The sequence below is a fragment of the Periplaneta americana genome, chromosome 12 (genome assembly GCF_040183065.1).
Source record: "Periplaneta americana isolate PAMFEO1 chromosome 12, P.americana_PAMFEO1_priV1, whole genome shotgun sequence".
NCBI classification, from domain to species: Eukaryota; Metazoa; Arthropoda; class Insecta; order Blattodea; family Blattidae; genus Periplaneta; species Periplaneta americana.
Window position 1 is genome coordinate 47,964,758 of NC_091128.1, and position 20,216 is coordinate 47,984,973.

Consider the following 20,216-nt stretch of genomic DNA (forward strand, 5'->3'; position numbering starts at 1 on the left):
GTACCTTCTTTCAATTCTGTTTGAATACCTACATAAATATGTAAAATGCTTCTATTCAGATCATGCCAAAGTAATGTGCGAGCTTCATTATTCCAAAACGCTCACCATTACAGGAGATGAATAGGAATGAAATATGAAGAAAGCACTGTTTTATTCTTACAGACCTGCAGTGCGCCAAGTCCACACTTACCTCCTTCACAGGGACGATTTGCTTGGTGACCAAGTCAGCGATTTCGTTGAACGCCCTCATCGTGTCGTTCCGGGTCTGCCAGGAGCAAACAGAATAAAGAAAACATTAATACTAAACTTAAAACTCAGTTATAATCGTATTTAATTATTTTAGATTTTGAGAAGTTTTATTTCAAGAAAGAAACTGAAAAAGCATTCGATAAACACACGGTATCAATATAAATTAAAGACGATATTATCAACAGTAATCTCACTAGACGTTTTGATTTATCTAGAGAAAATCAAAATTCGAGTGGGATTTAATTGACTATTACACGATTAGAAGAAAGTATATAAAGATTAGAAGTAACGAAGTACTCCAATACAATAAAATATTGACTTACGAAAATACAACTGTCTTCAAATATATTATTGTACCAACTCAACATTACAAATATTATTCTAGATGCATGCTAGATGGCTGTAGTGAACAATGCCTTCTCGTCGAGATCTATACACGATGGCAATGTTATTAGTCAAGAAGGCTTTGTTGATTCAGTTTCATTTTTATTAAGACAGTTTCATTCCACTTCAATTATCCTGATCCCAGTAATCAACGTCACTTGACAGATGATTTTCAATAAATCTTAATATTAAACAATCTCTGATACGTGACTATCCATAATATCATATAGCAGAAGCTATAACATAACCTAACTAATATACACAAGTGTTAGAAAAGTTTTAATTAACGACGATGACATAAAAAATAAACATGAATAATTTTAAAAGGAATAATTATTGAATGTACAATTTTCAAATTTGAATGTGGTTGGTGGTTCAATTGATGTTATATTGGACGTGTGCGTAATAGAAGTGGAACTCGTTGATTTAGGCCTACATGGTGTATTTAACTTATTCAGGATTTCCGAATGGTGCTCTTCATTTATTTGTAAATCGGATATCAGAAGATGCATAGGTATGATAAGTGATTTTTATTCATTCTTGTTCTTGAATGCCAATGCGAGTCATATTTGAAACTGCTGTGCATCGACTGGAGTGGTTTGTAATTTTATGTATGTATATATATATATATATATATATATATATATATATATATATATATATATTTTCTTTTTGACGTCCAGACCAGCGCAGTTTCAAATGTTGACAAACAAAGAAACAAATGCTAGGGACGCGATAAAATTGTGCGATAAGCAGCCATGATTGGTTGAAATACGTCCTTTCGTACCGTTTTATTGGTCAAAAGTAGTATGACGTAGTAAGAGTGTAATAGTCAAGAGTAATCTCACCAGAGGTTTTGATTTTATCGATAAATCTGCGAGTGGAACACGAGGAGATTTATCTAGAGAAAATCAAAACTCGAGTGGGATTTAATTGACCATTACACGATTAGAAGAGAGTATATAAAGGTTAGAAGTAACAAGGTACTCCAATATAATCAAATATTAATTGACTTACGAAAAGACAACTGTCTTTAAATGTATTATTGTACGATCTCAACATTACGCTAGATGGCAGTAGTGTTTCATGATTAGCTGTTTTCTTGTTATGATTTGTACCAACTATGGAATCTTCATTGAACTCTGTTGACGGTTACTAGTCAAGAAGGCTTTGTTGATTGAGTTTCATTTTTATTAAAACAGTTGCATTCCACTTCGAGTTGACAATTGACGCGAAGGTAAGAAAACAATACAAAAATCGACAGAGAATCAAAAACGAAACGTACCAATGCTAACATTGTGTGTACAATAGATGTCGCCAGGAGAGCTATTAAGCACTCGTCACGTGAGAAGTGTAGCCTAAGTTTGGCAACTCAACTGTTGTTACCATAGCAACAGACCTACCACGATATGTGACATTCAGTTGTTTTTCCGATCGCAACGCTCATGTCATGTCCCATCTTTAAAAAAAAAAAAAAAAAAATAACAAGTATAGTGTAATATGTAGCTAGTAGGCGATGTATGTAATGGAGGGGGAAAAGAACTGGCCACCCTACTCCATTGGCTGCAACTTAGTTGGATGCAACTTAGTGACCGTAGAACACTTCATTCCCTCTCTCTTCTGTTTCGAGTTCTCCACACTCCTACTCCAAATTATCTTCGTTCCCGGTTTAACTACTTACTCTCCAATCACAATCTAAACACCAGGTCACAGGAGAGCCAAATCCTAGCAGTTCCTGCCCATAGAATATCCCACTATTCATCCTTTTTACTGTCTCAGTCCCCCGTGAATGGAATTCTCTACATCACAAGATTAGGGGCTGCCAGACAATAACCACTTTCAAGAAAAGGCTAAACGATTTCTTACGGGCGCAGTCAAATTGAAGTTAAAATTATGATCGAGTTTAGTAATTTAATTTAATTTAGGTATGACTATCATTACTATAGCTATTATTATTATTATTATTATTATTATTATTATTATTATTATTATTATTATTATTATTATTATTATTATTACATAATTATTTTATTGGTGTTGTGAAAATGAAAAGAATTGCCATTGTATTACATTAATTATGTATTATATTGTCTTGTATTGTAGTATTGTATTGCTTTGAATTGTATTGTATTGTATTAATTATGTTATATTCACAGCATTGTACTAATTTTCTGTCATACTGGTTGAGTGGAAGAGAAAGCCGAATGGCCTTAACTCTGCCAGTTAAAATAAACAATTATTATTATTACTTACTTACTGGCTTTTAAGGAACCCGGAGGTTCATTGCCGCCCTCACATAAGCCCACCATTGGCTCCTATCCTGAGCAAGATTAATCCAGTCTCTACCATCATATCCTACCTCCCTCAAATCCATTTTAATATTATCTTCCCATCTACGTTTCGGCCCCCCCCCCCAAAGGTATTTTTCCCTCCGGCCTCCCAACTAACACTCTATATGCATTTCTGGATTCGCCCGTACGTGTTACTTGCCCTGCCCATCTCAAACGTCTGGATTTAATGTTCCTAATTATGTCAGGTGAAGTATACAATGCGTGCAGTTCTGCGTTGTGTAACTTTCTCCATTCTCCTGTAACTTCATCTCTCTTCTGTTTCGAGTTCTCCACACTCCTACTCCAAATTATCTTCGTTCCCGGTTTAACTACTTATCCTCCAATCACAATCTAAACACCAGGTCACAGGAGAGCCAAATCCTAGCAATTCCTGCCCATAGAACATCCCAGTCGTGGACAGCCGATAAGGGTGGTCCTCCAGCTTGGAGGTTGGGCGAAGGGCTAACAACCCATCACCGTAAAAAAACAGCTTGTTACGAAACCTAACAGTAAGCCTCGGAATGGGACTGATTCTCCAGCACGACCAGAGCAAAGGAATAAGGTTATAAGATTATTATTATTATTATTATTATTATTATTATTATTATTATTATTATTATTATCTCCTGGCCTAGTTGTCTCATAAGTGGTGACTTATTGGTATCATCTGTCTTCGGAGAGTTAACTAAACAACAACACTTCGCACTGTAGACGAGAAAATCGTAACTGCACTTGATTTAAAAATACATTTCCTTCAACAAAAACAAAGTTGTCGAAAGAGTGTCGAAACGGAGATTATCAAGGAGAATATTGGAAAGATCTCCACGTGGAGGAATGAAAAGGGGATGTCCTTGGGCTACTTGCATGTAGAGAAAACAAAGTCATTGCGTGAAAGCAGTAAGCCAATAGAAAGATAAACTTAGTGGTTCCATAAGGAAAATAGAGAAAAGTAGTTATGAATGAATTCGTATTGTGATGAAAATGCTGAGCGTTGAATTGTGTATAATATATGAAAAAAGCTGGGTCTGCAGTGTACTGCAATCTTTCCTACCTTCCGCCTTTATCTTAGTCTCCGCACATGGTCCATGTATCTTAATGTTGTCTATCATCTGATATCTTCTTCTGCCTGGAACTCTTCTCCCGTTCACTGTGCAGTGCATCTTTCAGTAGGAAGTTTTTTTTTTGTAGCCAATGGTCCAGCCAATTTCTTTTTCTCGTACACTAGTTGGAACCTCATAAGTGTCTTTTTTTTCTGTAGGTTATTTTACGACGCTTTATCAACATCTTAGGTTATTTAGCGTCTGAATGAGATGAAGGTGATAATGCCGGTGAAATGAGTCCGGGGTCCAGCACCGAAAGTTACCCAGCATTTGCTCATATTGGGTTGAGGGAAAACCCCGGAAAAACCTCAACCAGGTAACTTGCCCCGACCGGGAATCGAACCCGGGCCACCTGGTTTCACGGCCAGACGCACTGACCGTTACTCCACAGATGTGGACTCATAAGTGTCGCAAACAAGGTATCAATCATGAGACAACTAAGCTTTTTAGACACGCGCTGAATTGTTTAGTCTTCCCAGCGATTTAGTGCTTTTACAATATTTTCCATTGATCTGATCAACTAGTTCAGCACCAAGTGTTTCTAAAACCTCAATATAAGCAGGCAACTTTCCAAAACTTAATTTGTATTAATTGTTGTTTTACAATGGGATCTTTAAAAATAGTTTGGCAGATTGCACTGCAACGTTTGAGTCAAATGACTGGATCACATTTTTCACAGTCAAAATTTTCACTGTAATAATTACAAGCGTTTAACCAAGATTCCTATCTATTAATAACTGGATGTGGTGGGATAGGCACTCCGGGTCACAATTGTTTAATTTTTTACACACGGCCAGGAGCCTTAACAAACACTTTTTTTAACATTGGATATCAATTTATCGATGTCTGGAAATTGTTCCCTAACTTCTTCTTCAATTTTATGACAAGCATGTGCTAGACATGTTATACTTGTATGTATCATATTTGGATATTTGGGAACTTTCTTACAAAAATTTTGGCTTGACGGTCTTCTTGAAATAAAAACCTTTTAAAACATTTAATTGGTTTTTCTTTTAAGTGGGGAAAGCCTTGCTTGAAAATGATGCATTAACTTACTTCCTACATTGTTCTTCATATAACGAATTGAGGATGTGTTCGTTCTTCTCAAGTCGACGGAAAGCTAAATGATAAGTAACTTGATGATACTAGGGCACAATAATTTTGCATTTATTCGTAGATCCAGCATTCAATGAATCGCTCACTGAAGCAGACGTAACTGTTCCATCGAAGCCCTGCGGTGGCTTCGTGATATACACTATCAGCCTGGTACTTGACAGTCCTGGTTTGGTACCAGGTTAGGTCTGGGATTTTTAATTTGAAAATGTATTGTAAAACTTGTGACAGACAAGATCACAGTCTGGATTTTTGTCAAGGTTGTCCCATTTCTCGACGTTAGGCATTAAAATCATCCTGTCCTCTCTCATAGCATTTATCAGATCATCAGCTGGCGAAGTGCGGAGGAGGTTGGTCTGTGGATATGTGAGACTGCTACATGGAACCTGGACATACAGGGAACCTTAACACATTTAGTTGGTATGGGTGAGAATGCGCCTAGTTTGGAGTCAGTGTATTTTTCAATTGGCTATTTTACGACGTTTTATTAACTGCTAAGGTTATCTAGCTTCTGAATGAGATGAAGATGATAATACCAGTGAAATGAGTCCAGGATCTAATGCCGAAAGTTATCCAGCATTTTCTTTTAATGGGTTGGAGAAAACCTCGGAAAAAACCTCAACCGGAAATTGAACCCGGGCCACGGTTTCACGGTCAGGCATGCTAACCATTAGAGTACTCCACAGTGGTGTACGAGCCAGTGTATTAGCACAGTCTAGTATATACAGTCACGAAGCTTGAGTTGTGAGGGTGCTAGGAACAATAGACTGTGCCAGTACTATTTCGCATTGTCTGTAATGAGGCGATAGTAGCGATCCTAGTGGTAAGCAACTATCTATGGATGCATATTTACTATGTATTGAACTTCGTGACTGTATATACTAGACTGTGGTATTAGCTCACTCCAATGCCTTCTCTCTTAATGGTAATAATAATAATAATAATAATAATAATAATAATAATAATAATAATAATAATAATAATAATAATAATAATAATAAGAAGAAGAAGAAGAAGGACAAGGAGAATAATAATAATAATAATAGTAATAGTAATTTAAAGATAAAACACACATGTTAGGTTAATAATACAGTGTTAATCGATTTCATAAAATACATTAAATGTGATATATTTCAGTTGTATGAACACTAATAAATAATAATAATAATAATAATAATAATAATAATAATAATAATAATAATAATAATAATAATAATAATAGCAATAGCAATAATAACAATAATAATAATAATTATAATCTCCTCTTACATTGCCGTTATATAACTTTGCTTTCAAAACAAACCGGTTAAATTTAAGTACAAATAGCTATTCGCAATAACTAACTTAGAATAGCAACTGGCTATGGACTAGAAGATCCTGGGTTCAATTCCGGGTGGTGACGGGATTTTCTCGTTGCCAAAAATTCCAGAACAGCTAATGTTAATTCAGCCTTCTATAAAATTGAGTACCGGGCCTTTTTTGTGGTAAAATAAAGTTTTAGAGTTTATTTTAAATTTCCCAAGTGTTTTGTTTAACGTGAAATGAGGATTGCTCATTCTTGGTCTGTAACACAGTTTAAACACGAAAATTAAATGGTGTAACTTATCATCTAAATTATTTCTTACGATTTAAAAAAAAAACAATGCACATGGAAATGATCTCCCACTCTTATATACAAAATGAGTCAGGTGGAAGGATTGTTTAGAGCAACACAATAACTTAATGTGCACTCCCTACAGCTTACAGCGTTGCAGGAACACACAATTCATGTATTTTAAAATTAAAGTTTTTCTGGAAAACTATTAATGACATAGGAGAATGTTATTTGACTTGATATTTGACCTTTATTAATGGAATCATCTACCAGAATAAATGACATTAGTTACGGTTCATTCTGTATAGTCACTCTCATTTTTTTTTTTTACTATTTTCTAAAAATGATGGTGCAGAAATATATTTCATACCTCTGCGATGTAGTCCGAGAGAAGAGATATCAGACTGCGGCTTCTTTGATGAGTTTGTCGTCTGACTCTGTCCTTCAAGTCTTGGTCAAGCAACTGCGTTACCTGGAAAATGGACAAATACTTTAAAACTACTCGGTAAATAAAACGATTCCTTTCAAAATAAATACTTCTGTAGTACGAATGGAGGAATGTGAGGAAACTATGATTCGCAATTTGCATTCAGGCAGGGGTTTAGTACAAAAGAGGCATTAGTTGCAATGCAGATCTAGTACAAAAATGCAATGGTCAGAGGAAAAATGTAGGCTTGTCTTTGATAGATTACACGAAGATCTTCGACTGGGTGCAGCATCACAGACTTGTGAATATTCTTTGAAGAATTGACGTAGTCAGAACGATATTCGTTAAATAAAAAAATCTATACAACTCAGGATCAAAGAGCCCAGATTAAGATCGTAGGATAAGTTTTCAACATAGCGAGTAATATGATGTATGTAGGGGAGTTAAGCAAGGATGCCAGACAATAACTGAATTCGTTATATGAATGTGAAATTTTGTTTACGAAGTATCTATACATGACCAACAAAGAAGTTTTAATTTATAAAGACGAGTAATTATAAAAATAAAAGGTTCTGAACTAATTGATAAAGATGAGAAATATTGACAATAATTATAAACAAGAAGAGGTTTTAAAATAATCAATGAAGACGAGAAATATTGACAATAATTATTAAAAAAATAAAACATTTCAAACTAATTAATAAAGACTAGAAATATGACAATAATTATAAAAAAAAAGATTTGAAACTAATTAATGAAGACGAGAAATATTGATAATAATTGTTATAATAAAGAAAAGGTTTTAAACTACGGTATTTAACAAAGATACTGACAATTTATAAAAAAGAAAAGGTTTTAAACTAATCAATGAAGACGAGAAATGCTGACAATTTATAAAAAAGAAAGGGCTTTAAACTAATCAATGAAGACGAGAAATATTGATAATAATTGTTATAATAAAGAAAAGGTTTTAAACTACGGTATTTAACAAAGATACTGACAATTTATAAAAAAGAAAAGGTTTTAAACTAATCAATGAAGACGAGAAATGCTGACAATTTATAAAAAAGAAAGGGCTTTAAACTAATCAATGAAGACGAGAAATACTGACAATTGATAAAAAAGGAAAGCCTTTAAACTAATCAATGAAGACGAGAAATGCTGACAATTTATAAAAAAGAAAAGGCTTTAAACTAATCAATGAAGACGAGAAATGCTGACAATTTATAAAAAAGAAAAGGCTTTAAACTAATCAATGAAGACGAGAAATGCTGACAATTTATAAAAAAGAAAAGGTTCTAAACTAATCAATGAAGACGAGAAATGCTGACAATTTATAAAAAAGAAAAGGATTTAAACTAATCAATGAAGACGAGTTATGCTGGCAATTTATAAAAAAAAGATAAGGTTTTAAACTAATCAATGAAGACCAGAAATTCTGACAATTTATAAAAAGAAAAGGCTTTAAACTAATCAATGAAGACCAGATATGCTGACAATTTATAAAAAAAGATAAGGCTTTAAACTAATCAATGAAGACGAGAAATGCTGACAATTTATAAAAAAGAAAAGTTTTAAATTAATCAATAAAGACGAGAAATGCTGACAATATTTATAAAAAAGAAAAGGCTTTAAACTAATCAATGAAGATGAGAAATACTGACAATAAATAAGATTTAAAACTTAATAATGAAGACGAGAAATATTGATAATAATAATTATAATAAAGAAAAGGCTTTAAACTAATTAACAAAGATGAGAAATACTGACAATTTATAAAAGAGAAAAGATTTTAAACTAATCAATGAAGACGAGAAATGCTGACAATTTATAAAAAAGATAAGGCTTTAAACTAATAAATGAAGACGAGAAATGCTGACAATTTATAAAAAAGAAAAGGCTTTAAACTAATCAATGATGACGAGAAATGCTGACAATTTATAAAAAAAGAAAAGGTTTTAAATTAATCAATTAAGACAAGAAATGCTGACAATAAATGAGATTTAAACCTTAATAATGAAGACGAGAAATATTGATAATAATTATTATAATAAAGAAAAGGCTTTATACTAATTAACAAAGATGAGAAATACTGACAATTTATAAAAGAGAAAAGGTTTTAAACTAATCAATGAAGACGAGAAATACTGACAATAATTGTTAAAAATAAGGAAAGATTTCAAACTAATTAATGAAGATGAGAAATATTGATAATAATAATCATAATAAAGAAAAGGTTTCAAACTAATTAACAAAGATATTGACAATGTGTAAAAAAATGTTTTAAACTAATCAATGAAGGCGAGAAATACTGACAATAACATTATAAAAAAAAATCGCATACTTAGGACACATCATGTACAAGAGAAAGTACGAAGTACTTTAAATGATAATTGAGTGAAATATCAAAAGCAAAAGGGGATTAGACGGAAAAGGATGTTATTGCTCCGTAATATGAGAACATGGACTAGATTGCAGGCTGTGAAAATTTTAATACACATATAAAAAATCGGTACAAAACGGAAAATGTGGTCGAAAACTTAATTAATAGACCTGCAGAGGAAGAAATAGAAGAGAAACATTATTGCAAAAATAAGGAAATAGAACGAAGAATTTCAAACGAACAACTAATGAAAAAATATAGGTGAAATTTTGCAGCTCAATCATCGACCCCAAATACAACTTGTGAAATATAGTAATAAGTGCCATAAGTAGGTATTTTGTCTTAAATTTGATATCCCCATGAAATATTTTAATCACTGTAATTCATTATATAGGTCAGAGTTACGATCTCTCTTTGGGTGACAAAGAAAGAAGATAAGAGTGGTTGTCGTGAAGATGATAGAATAAGATGAAATCGGAAAGTTTCGAAAGTTTGTATGCCTGTCTTGGCAAACGAACGATAAGTTACACAAACTACTGTGTACAGGTACTAACGTAAACATCTGCCTTTTTAGATTGATGTGGCTATCTGTGGTAATGATGGAACGTGCGAAAGTGGCGAGACAAGAATCAAGAGATTGGTATCAAACAAAATATCCCTAATTGGGTAATATTTTATCGATGTACACGTCGTATTTAGAAGTTCTTACTTTCTACTGGTCATGGCAGTTGAACTCATTATTTTCATAGTACAATGTTTGATTGTGCATGTGATCTGTTTACAAAAACGGTTTTTTTTTTCTTTGGACCAATAAATTTCATGCTAACAAAACTTTTTCGAGATAGTTTAATAAGTGATGTTCGTACTACAACTATACATTTTACGGTTAATACCTATTGGTTTATAATCTTTCTAAGAACGAAGATAAAGCGGAAGGGCACTTGCAGAGCCATCTTCAGTTACATGCCGGAGTATGAGTAGGTTTGGCAACGCTGAGTGGAGGCGGACGGAGGCGAAATAAAGGCGTGACGTTTGACGTTTTAGCGCTTTGATTTCGTTGTCACATGTACATTTTCGACATTAATTGATACAAAACTAAGTGCATATGATCAAGATTCTGTGTATTGATGTACCGTATGTAATTTATTACGGAATGCGAAATGGGATTTTATTTGAGTTTCAGAATACCGCGTAAGTACTTGCATAGAGCCGCTTACAACTTTAAAACATTAAAAGCATACGTGTTTTTATTGATGGTACCAGGGAAATGGTACTTGCACCAAAAATAAATAAAATAACGACGTACTTTCGCAGTACCCTATTCCAATCAAATAACCATATGTGGCTAGTAAATTGACAATGCTTTGCCGCCTTATGTTGTTTCACCTCTCACGTGAAAGGTCTAGGATATCATATACATTTTAATTTCATATGATTATCTGTCGTGTTTTTCTATAAATATTTCAGATGCCCAGGAAGCCAGTTTTAGTTTTAACCTCGCCAGTCACCATAACAATACTGTTATCCTAAATTATTTGTTATGAATTTTTTAAAATATAATTTTAAATAGGCCAAGTATAAAGATCTATAAAAAATGAAGAAACATACCTTCAACATAATACGTAACAAAACATAATTATATATTAAATATGTGCCAATTTTTAATCCTGTAAATACGAAGTGAAAAGAAACATGTTTATAACTAATTTATTACAAAAGGAATAATACTAACAAATAAACCTTGAAAACCAACAAAGTGACTGTAGTTCTGACGTATAGCAGGCATTCCGAATCTTCAACAAAACTGCAACATTATTTATGGGATCACAAAACAGCTGTTTACAATGAACTTGAAAATGAACGGCGTAACTTTATTGATATAGGAGGCGAGATCCAACAATTTGGCTAGAATTATGATACAGCACAAACCACAAGTAAGACTATAAAAATGTAGTTTACACAATATTTAATATTTAGAAGAATTGTCAATCACTTTGTCATTATTAATAATAACCGTAAACATTGCTAAAGGCTGCAGGCATATTTTCATTTATTGTCTTGTTTTTATCGCCAACAAGCATTTAGTTTATAATACATCAACAATTAACGTTTGTTACGACCGCGAACATAATTCCCTCGACACACACTTATATTGTAACATTAATTTACATTGAAAATCGACATTAGCACAAACACATGTCCTGGATAGTAGGCCTCCGTTTGACAGTTAATTACAGTGTTGCCGACGTAACTGTAACTGCTTGTAATTGAAGAATTCTCTGGCACTTGCCTTCGTCTACCTCTTTAAATCTAAAATTGAGTGGCTCAATGCAAGAGTTGTCTAACACACACATTTTTAAGCTTCTGATTTCTGCATAAAATGACTGCAGGTTATCATTTATATGTGAGGCACAGTACATGTACTAGATAAATATTAGATTATAGCAAAGGAGAAATAATTTCCAATTGAGAACATATAATTAAAAAAAAAAGACGTCTAAGTTTAGACTGCAATAACTTTTTTCAGTGTAGTTGTGGCTTAGGCAACTCTGGCACTGAGCCACTCAATTATAAGTGAAAGGTGATCATTGAAGTGAATCGGAATTAATCTAGAAGTTATAAAATCAGCTTCGTAATGCCACAAAATCGTGATTCAGAAAAGCTATTTTTAGAATATATCGAAAAATAAAATAATACGTTCAAAATTTCTATTTAATCATTCGAAAACTTTCCAGAAATCGTCTCTGATGTGACTTTTTGGTGGGGAGATTTTTACGTCGTGGATAGCGTAACGAATGATGAAATAAAACTTCTATTTATTTTTCTCCCATTTTTTCCCTTTCTTTTTTCTCTTCTTCGCGTCGTTTTGATGTTTCTACTTCTATTTTCTCTATTTCACCTATTCCTATTTTCTTCCCATTTTTCCCTATCTTTTTTACATTATTGTGATACTAAATTTTTGTTTTAAATTGAATTGAGGTGGATTCAAGCCGGATTCCGCTTCTGCTTCTTTGCTGTTGTATAGTATCTTTATCATCTGAGATAGTATATCAAGTTTAGTAGAAAAGTGAAGGGAGAGATGTTACATTTGAGGATAATTTAAAATAATTATATTAACAGATCCTTCCAGAACGCATTCAAATTTTCAAATTATGTAATAGGTGGAGGTAGAAATTCAAACCCAATAATATATTCTTCTGTACACCACACTAACAGTGAAATGGAATGTAATCTGTTTGACTTGCACCAGACAAGGGACCGTATTCTGTCCAAGAGCGTTACGGAGATGAGGTTAGTTTTTCATAGACGATATTGGCTTGACGTCATGTTAGCGTGTGGCACAGGTGATATGAGGGAACACATGTATCTTGTTTGTTCTACAGTTGACGTTCTATTGAGGCTGTTGAAAATGCATTCTAGTGATGAAGATTGATACTATGATCTTTCCTACAATTTAAATTATTTGTTGATTTATTTATTTGATTTATTTTTACTGGTACTGGCAGCTTCCACTCAACCAGTATAAAAATACATATCAAATATAATAATAAATAACATCAATATAGGAAAATGTGATAATAATAATAATAATAATAATAATAATAATAATAATAATAATAATAAAAGCAAAATGTAATGAGTTTAATTACATGAATTTCTAGAGAGTTAAAAAAAGAAAAATTTAGTGTTATATAAGACAATTTGGATCGAAAGAATTATTAATATAATGAAGGAAAATTAATATATTAAAAATAAATATTCTACAGAAGTAACATTTGAAGAAAGATCATATTCTAGACACGAAAATCATTCTGTCAATCGGCTTTTGAAAGTAGTCAATATCTTACAGCTATTTACACTATGTACACTAAAATATCCTATTTTCACTATTACACTCTCATAAAGAATACTACAATAAGAAGATACTACTTATATTATTTACAACAAATAGTGCCTTATCTACTGAAATCATGCTATACTGTTCTATTAATAATGCAAATATCCGTTCTATATCACCGTATTTCAAAGCAGCCATATTGTGACGTCACTCATGCATCGGGAGGGTAGTGATTCAGAGTTGCTTGTTTTCTAATTGATTATGTAATAATAATAATAATAATAATAATAATAATAATAATAATAATAATAATAATTTATTTTATTTTACTTGGCAGAGTTAAGGCCTTCTCTTACACTCAACGACATCTACAATTAATACAAGTGCATTAATAATAATAATAATAATAATAATAATAATAATAATAATAATAATAATAATAATAATAATAATGTGAAATACTGTTATTGAAACTTATCTAAGTTACCAGTTAAGCTGAATATATTAGAAATGTAAAAATAATTACTTAGGACTATCATTTATGAAGTAAAAATACAATTATTTATATATTTAAATATAATCACTGTTCAACATATGAAGAGAGAGTCAATTAATTAGACTAGTAGAAAAATCAAATTTTATTAATTATTCCTTGTAAGTATTACATTTTAGAGCGAATGTAATTTACTATGACTGTTGAATTAGGTAATTGTGCATTTTAATTTTGAAAGGCGATACCGTCCTACAGATTCTAATATCGGCGGGAAGAAGATTCCAGATTCGAGAGGTATAATCATGAATGTTAAAAAATATGTACATTTACAAATGATAATTAATTTGTTTCGGAATATGTATGATAAGACTTTCTTGTGTTAAATTTTAACGTACCTTGTTAACACGTTTCCACTTATTTTCGGTCATCTTCAGAACTGGTCGTTGTTGGTCTTGGCGCCTCTTGTTTCCTATGAGGTTGCGTTCGTAGTGTAGAGTCAAGAGTGTATGTGTTTTGAAATTGAGTTGTGTGTTGAGAATATCGTTGGGATGTATTTTCGTGTGTCTGTATATTTCATATTGTTCTAGTGTGTTGAGTTTCTGGCTTTTTGGTTGGATGTGCAGTATTTCCATGTCTGTGTTGATGTCTCTGTAGGTGTGGTTGGTATTTGTGATGTGTTCTGAATATGTGGAGGTGTTTTGTAATTTTTTATGGCTGTGATGTGTTCTTTGTAACGTGTTTGAAATGTTCTGCCTGTCTGTCCTATGTAGAAGTTGTTGCGGGTGTTACATTTGAGTTTGAATGTTAAAAGTTGTGTAATCAAGATGTATAATTAATTTGTATCATCTCGTGGGGTGCGGCGACTTGTGACGGGGGTGGATTTGCTTGCTTTTTCCACTCTGGAATTAATCCCATCCGAGCTTTGCCAATCTTATTAGGTACACACAAGATGCCTATCTTGGAAATAACGAAACCACGTTTTTTGCTGGCTCCTATGTTTTTCACGTAACTGTACTTGGCATCGGAAAGAGTTGTTATGTACCCCTCCCAAAAAGACTCGATTTTCTTGGGCATTGCTACTGTGATACACCGTGCACTCTGATTATGAAATCATTCACTACTGGTCTGTCACCTCTCGCATCAATTCAGCTGTCGATGTCCTGACACACATGATATCATTGAAATTCGTTATCAGAGATCGGAAACAACCCTATATTGGTGTGTAATGAAAATAAGTATGCATATATTGACAACATGTATACTTTAAAGTTAGTTAAGGGGGACATACACTTTTAAGTCCTGAAAAATTGATGAAATACAGTTGTTTTTTTTTCCCGTCAGTGATGAATAATTCTATAATATTGAAATTTTATATTGCTGAATATACATCACTTTTGCAAAACCATATTGTTTTCAGATTTAGTAAAACTACTACCGTTACGGGTTAATAGAAATACAAAATGGCTCTGTAATTTTTGTTCATTCGAGCGTTTTCCCTGTTAACTCAATCAGTTTTTAAGATATTATAGTGACATTTTTCGTGCAATTGTCGTTCATACTTGTGAACAAACCTATCTAGAATTATTGGCCTAAGAGGTATAGTTTATTTAAAAAAAGCATGTTTAACCTACTACAATTTTACAACATTCGATTTTAAAATAAAAGTATTTGTACTGAATATATTTTTCAAAGATTCTACGTCATATTGTTCATATCACGTTCACAAATAAACAGAAAAAAAAACACTCAGATATACTGATACTTGTGGAATTTATCAGGGAGACGACATTCAATGCACGAAATGCAGCTGCCATTTTGAATTGATAATTACCCCTAACGGTAATAGTTATATTAATCTGAAAATAGTATATAATTGCAGAAATAGCTAGACCTATATTGATGATATAAAATGTCATGGTTACAGATTTATTCATTGCTGACAAAAAAAATACTAAATTCCGCCAATTTTTCAGTAGTTTAAGGTCTGTGTTCCTCCTTATATTTAAATCAGAATTTATACAAACCGATGACGAGAAATCTGAAGACACGGCAGTCACTTCTGTCACAGACGTGGCGAAACAAAGTAGCATCGCTATAGTAGCGATCCAGTTGAACACAACTTCCAAGTTCAGCTTCATCTGGGACACCCGTCTACTGAAACATGAGGCAGCTAATTAATAAGAAATTTTCTCGATTGCAGACGGAATGCAGTGGATCTACTAACATAATTATGTGTCACCATGGGAAAAGATAATTTCGAAGTATATAATCATACATAGACAGGAGTAGCGAAAACAGCAGTAATTTAGTACTTCACGCAAAATATTCATATCGTCGGTGTTCCTGCAATAACTCCTATGTGACATACTTACCGACTTTCAGACTTTTTTTTTAAGATTTATTTTAGGTCGCATAACTGCTGGGTGTTTTTGCGACCACAATATTCATATACAGAACAATACAAGACAAGCAGTGATGATTACAAACAAGGTACACAATATATTACAATGTATCTAGAGGTAAAAAAAATAATAATAATTGAATAACAAAAAATTAATAAACAGAGTATATGAACAGTATAAATTTTACAATCAAATCATATTATACAAGGAAATCTCTTTAAAGAATTGAATTACTTGTAGAAGAACATCTGTATTGTTGAGTGCTGTAGATATATCGTTTGGTATGTTGTACTTTTTCCTTGAGGTGTGGTATTTTCGGCATTCTATGGTGACGTGTTTAACGGTGAGTAAGCAATGACAGGTTTCACAGGTTGGTGGTTCATTTCTTGATATGAGGTAGGAATGGGTTAATTTTGTATGTCCAATTCTTAATCTTGATAATAAAACCTGGTCTTTTCTATTAAGCTTGTGGATCGGTATATTAATAGAGCATGTTGACTTGACTTCGAAAAGTTTTCTGGAGGGATTGAGAGTCCAAAATGTAGTCCATGATTCTTTACATTTATTGTCTATGAGGGAAATGAAATCTCGATGTGGTAAGAAGGTATAGTCGGGGTTGGTAGAATCTTTGGTGCTTTGTTTGGCTTCTCTATCAGCTGCATCGTTGCCTGCAATGCCACAATGAGAGGGTATCCAGATGAAAATAACTTCTTTTCCTTTTGCTATAAGTTTATGGTATAAGATCTGAATGTCTTGTGTTAATTTATCAGTTGTCCATACATTACTCAGCGCCGAGCTTAAAGAATCTGAAAATATGATGGAATTTTTATGGTCTTCATTTAGAATATACTGTAGTGATTCTCTAATTGCATATATATTCGCATGAAAAATTTGAAAAGGATTCTGGTAACTTAACAGATATTATTTCATTTTCAGATATCACTGCACATCCACTTCCATCACTTGATTTAGAACCATCAGTATAAATTGCGATGTGATTAGTGTATGAATTTCTAATCTCATTATACAAACATTCAATTTGGCTGGTCTCACTTTTAATATGTTGGGCTAAATCTAAATTTATATGGGGTTTCGATAGTGTTCATGGTGGAACACTGTGAAATCCAATAGTTTTTCTTGTAGGAAAAACAATGTTAATTTCAGATTTTTGTTCTATTAAATAGCTTAAATAGTGATACAGCAAATAATAAATCTCCTATATGTAATTATATTCCTTTCTTTCGAAAATGTAAGAGTTCACAATCCCCTGTGTTCGTCCGCCATAGGATGAATAAATGTGTTTTTTTTATCCTACTGAAAAATTGTATAATTTGCACATAGGAGTTATTGTAGGAACGACGACGATAATCAAGTTGAGTTATAATAAGAGTTTTGTCTATTTGAAACGTGTCATGAATTGGAAAGTTATCTATGTATTAGAAATGCGTGCCAGTTCCGTCTAGAGTGAAGGACTAAATTAAAAGAAAATACATTCTTTCACTGAATAGAAATTAGATTGTGGTGGAGTTTACAGTATTTGAAATAGGAAATTTGAAAATGTAAGTAGTTGTTTAAGGAAATATGGAACCAAATAATACATTCTAGAAACGTTGGAAACTCGTCATTTCACAACACTCCATGCATTGAAACAACACATTTTACACAAACATTTGTATACAAAGAAACAATATAACTTCCTACTCATTATTTCCTATAATTTTTAAGTATAAACAAACAGCATTTAGAATTTTCAGACGTAGCATTGGCAACAACAACTTGAATGACGCACTAAATCTACAAGTTCAAGTGTTCAGCAAAGTGAACGATTCTTTCTTTATTTTCAGTTACATGAAAGTAGAAAGAGTAATGTAAAATTGATCACACTTGCACATTGCAGAGTACAAAATTTCCAGTTAGCTATACACGGTTACATTCCTATAAATTTCTTTCCATTGAAAAATCGACAATAGTCACGTACATAACACTGATACTAAATAACTTACCCACTTATGGTTTTTAAGAAACCCGGAGGTTCATTGCCGCCCTCACATAAGCCCGCCATTGGTCCCTATCCTGAGCAAGATTAATCCAGTCTCCATCATCATATCCCACCTCCCTGAAATCCACTTTAATATTATCCTCCCATCTACGTCTCGGCCTCCTCAAAGCTTTTTTTTCACTCTGGCCTCTCAACTAACACACCATATGCATTTCTAAATTCGTACATACGTGCTACATGCCCTGCCCATCTCAAACGTCTGGATTTAATGTTTCTAATTATGTCATGTGAAGAATACAATGCGTGCAGTTCTGTGTTGTGTAACTTTCTCCATTCTCCAGTAACTTCATCCCTCTTAGCCCCAAATATTTTCCTGAACACCTTTTTATTAAATACCCTTAACGTCTCTTTCTCTCTCAAAGTGAGAGTCCAAGTTTCACAACCATATAGAACAACCGGTAATATAACTGTTCTGTAATTAATTTTAACTTTTAGCATTTTTAGAGCAGACTGGTTGATAAAAGCTTCCAAACCGAATAATAATAGACATTTCCCATATTTATTCTGCATTTAATTTCCTCCCGAGTGTCATTTATATTTGTTACTGTTGCTCCAAGATATTTGAATTTTCCCACGTCTTCAAAAGATAAAGTTTCAATTTTTATACAGAGTGTAACAAAAGTTTCTGTAACAGTATGTTATAATAAATTATTCTCTTGTTAATTTCCATTTTCTCAGGAACTATACTAAATTTTATAGTGTAGGTGTTGGTACTATTTGATTGTGTCTGATGCAATCCTTTATTAACAATTTGGCTGAAAATGTGATTTTACCATGAAGGATTTAAAAAAAAAAAACTAAAATTTTCACTGTCCCAGACACTTTTGTTACACTTTGTACTTCCATTTCGTGCAATATTCTGGTCACGAGATATAATGGTATATACGTATTTTCAAAATATACTTGCAAACCTATCTCTTTTCTTGCTTCAAGTAAAATTTCCATAATAAATAACTAGTTCATTGAAAATAATACGTAGGGTTACCTATTTGCTTTTACACAACATTACTCATATGTCGTGAATTGCAAGAAGTGTAATACATGCAACGATATAATTAATAGTTGAAAAACTATTTAAAAATTACGACAAATGTAATTCAATCGTGACCATTTTCCTGCAAGCGAAAGTATTAAAGAATATAATTCATATGATATCAAATTAACGCAAGATAGTAAAATTTTTGCGAGAAAACTGTTTTTCATATTCGTATTCCTCTGACAAATCGATTAGTGAATATTGAGTATATCAACAAAATCAGCACCGTATTGTTTTATTCATACATTGCTTAAGACTTATGAGTTAAGAAATAGACATACCATAACTTAGCATCGTTCAATTAATTACAATTAAACCATCCTGTAATTATAAAACCGAAAGTGACAAACCGCCTTATATTTCTAACCTGGAATGTTCGTTCACATTGTATCTCAGACTTAACTTCTAATATTGTGTTGTCACTCTTACAATCAGTAATATAAGAAACGTGTCATACTTCAAAGCAGCAAAATTTCTCTGTCTTCAGTTCCACAAGTTTAACTGTGATAAGCACTGAGAAACACTAGCTCCGACTGGCGGCTGCAGCATTAGACTGAAGTCGCCTCCAAGTGTTGTTTACACCGCAATGTCATAAGTGCGCGCAACACCTCTCTTGCTGTAAAAAAACTGAAGGATTTCATGTTTCTTCATGTGAGCATTGAACTACTTTTCAGAGTATGACAGTGACGTACACTGCAGATTGCAAGCCTAGAAGCCTGGGGGAAGGTCGCAATGACAGCATGCGTTATCAATTCCAACGACACTTCTGTAAATAATAATAATAATAATAATAATAATAATAATAATA

General features: G+C 32.7%; 1 protein-coding gene across 4 annotated transcripts in view; it reads right to left on the reverse strand.

Annotated features, from left to right (window-relative positions):
• The window catches only part of LOC138710388 (uncharacterized), a 92,684-nt gene that overhangs the window by 47,442 nt on the left and 25,026 nt on the right, over positions 1–20,216 (reverse strand). The window contains exons 1-4 of one of the 4 annotated variants that reach the window (XM_069841272.1): positions 19,866–19,993; positions 15,936–16,065; positions 7,141–7,242; positions 191–265 (exon numbers count right to left, since the gene is read on the reverse strand). In XM_069841272.1, coding sequence (XP_069697373.1) covers positions 191–265; positions 7,141–7,242; positions 15,936–16,049 — 291 coding nt within the window. In that variant the 5' untranslated portion in view covers positions 16,050–16,065; positions 19,866–19,993. Of the gene's footprint in view, positions 1–190; positions 266–7,140; positions 7,243–15,935; positions 16,066–19,865; positions 19,994–20,216 lie in introns of those variants that run through there. The other 3 variants (XM_069841273.1, XM_069841271.1, XM_069841270.1) reach the window with 3 other exon arrangements.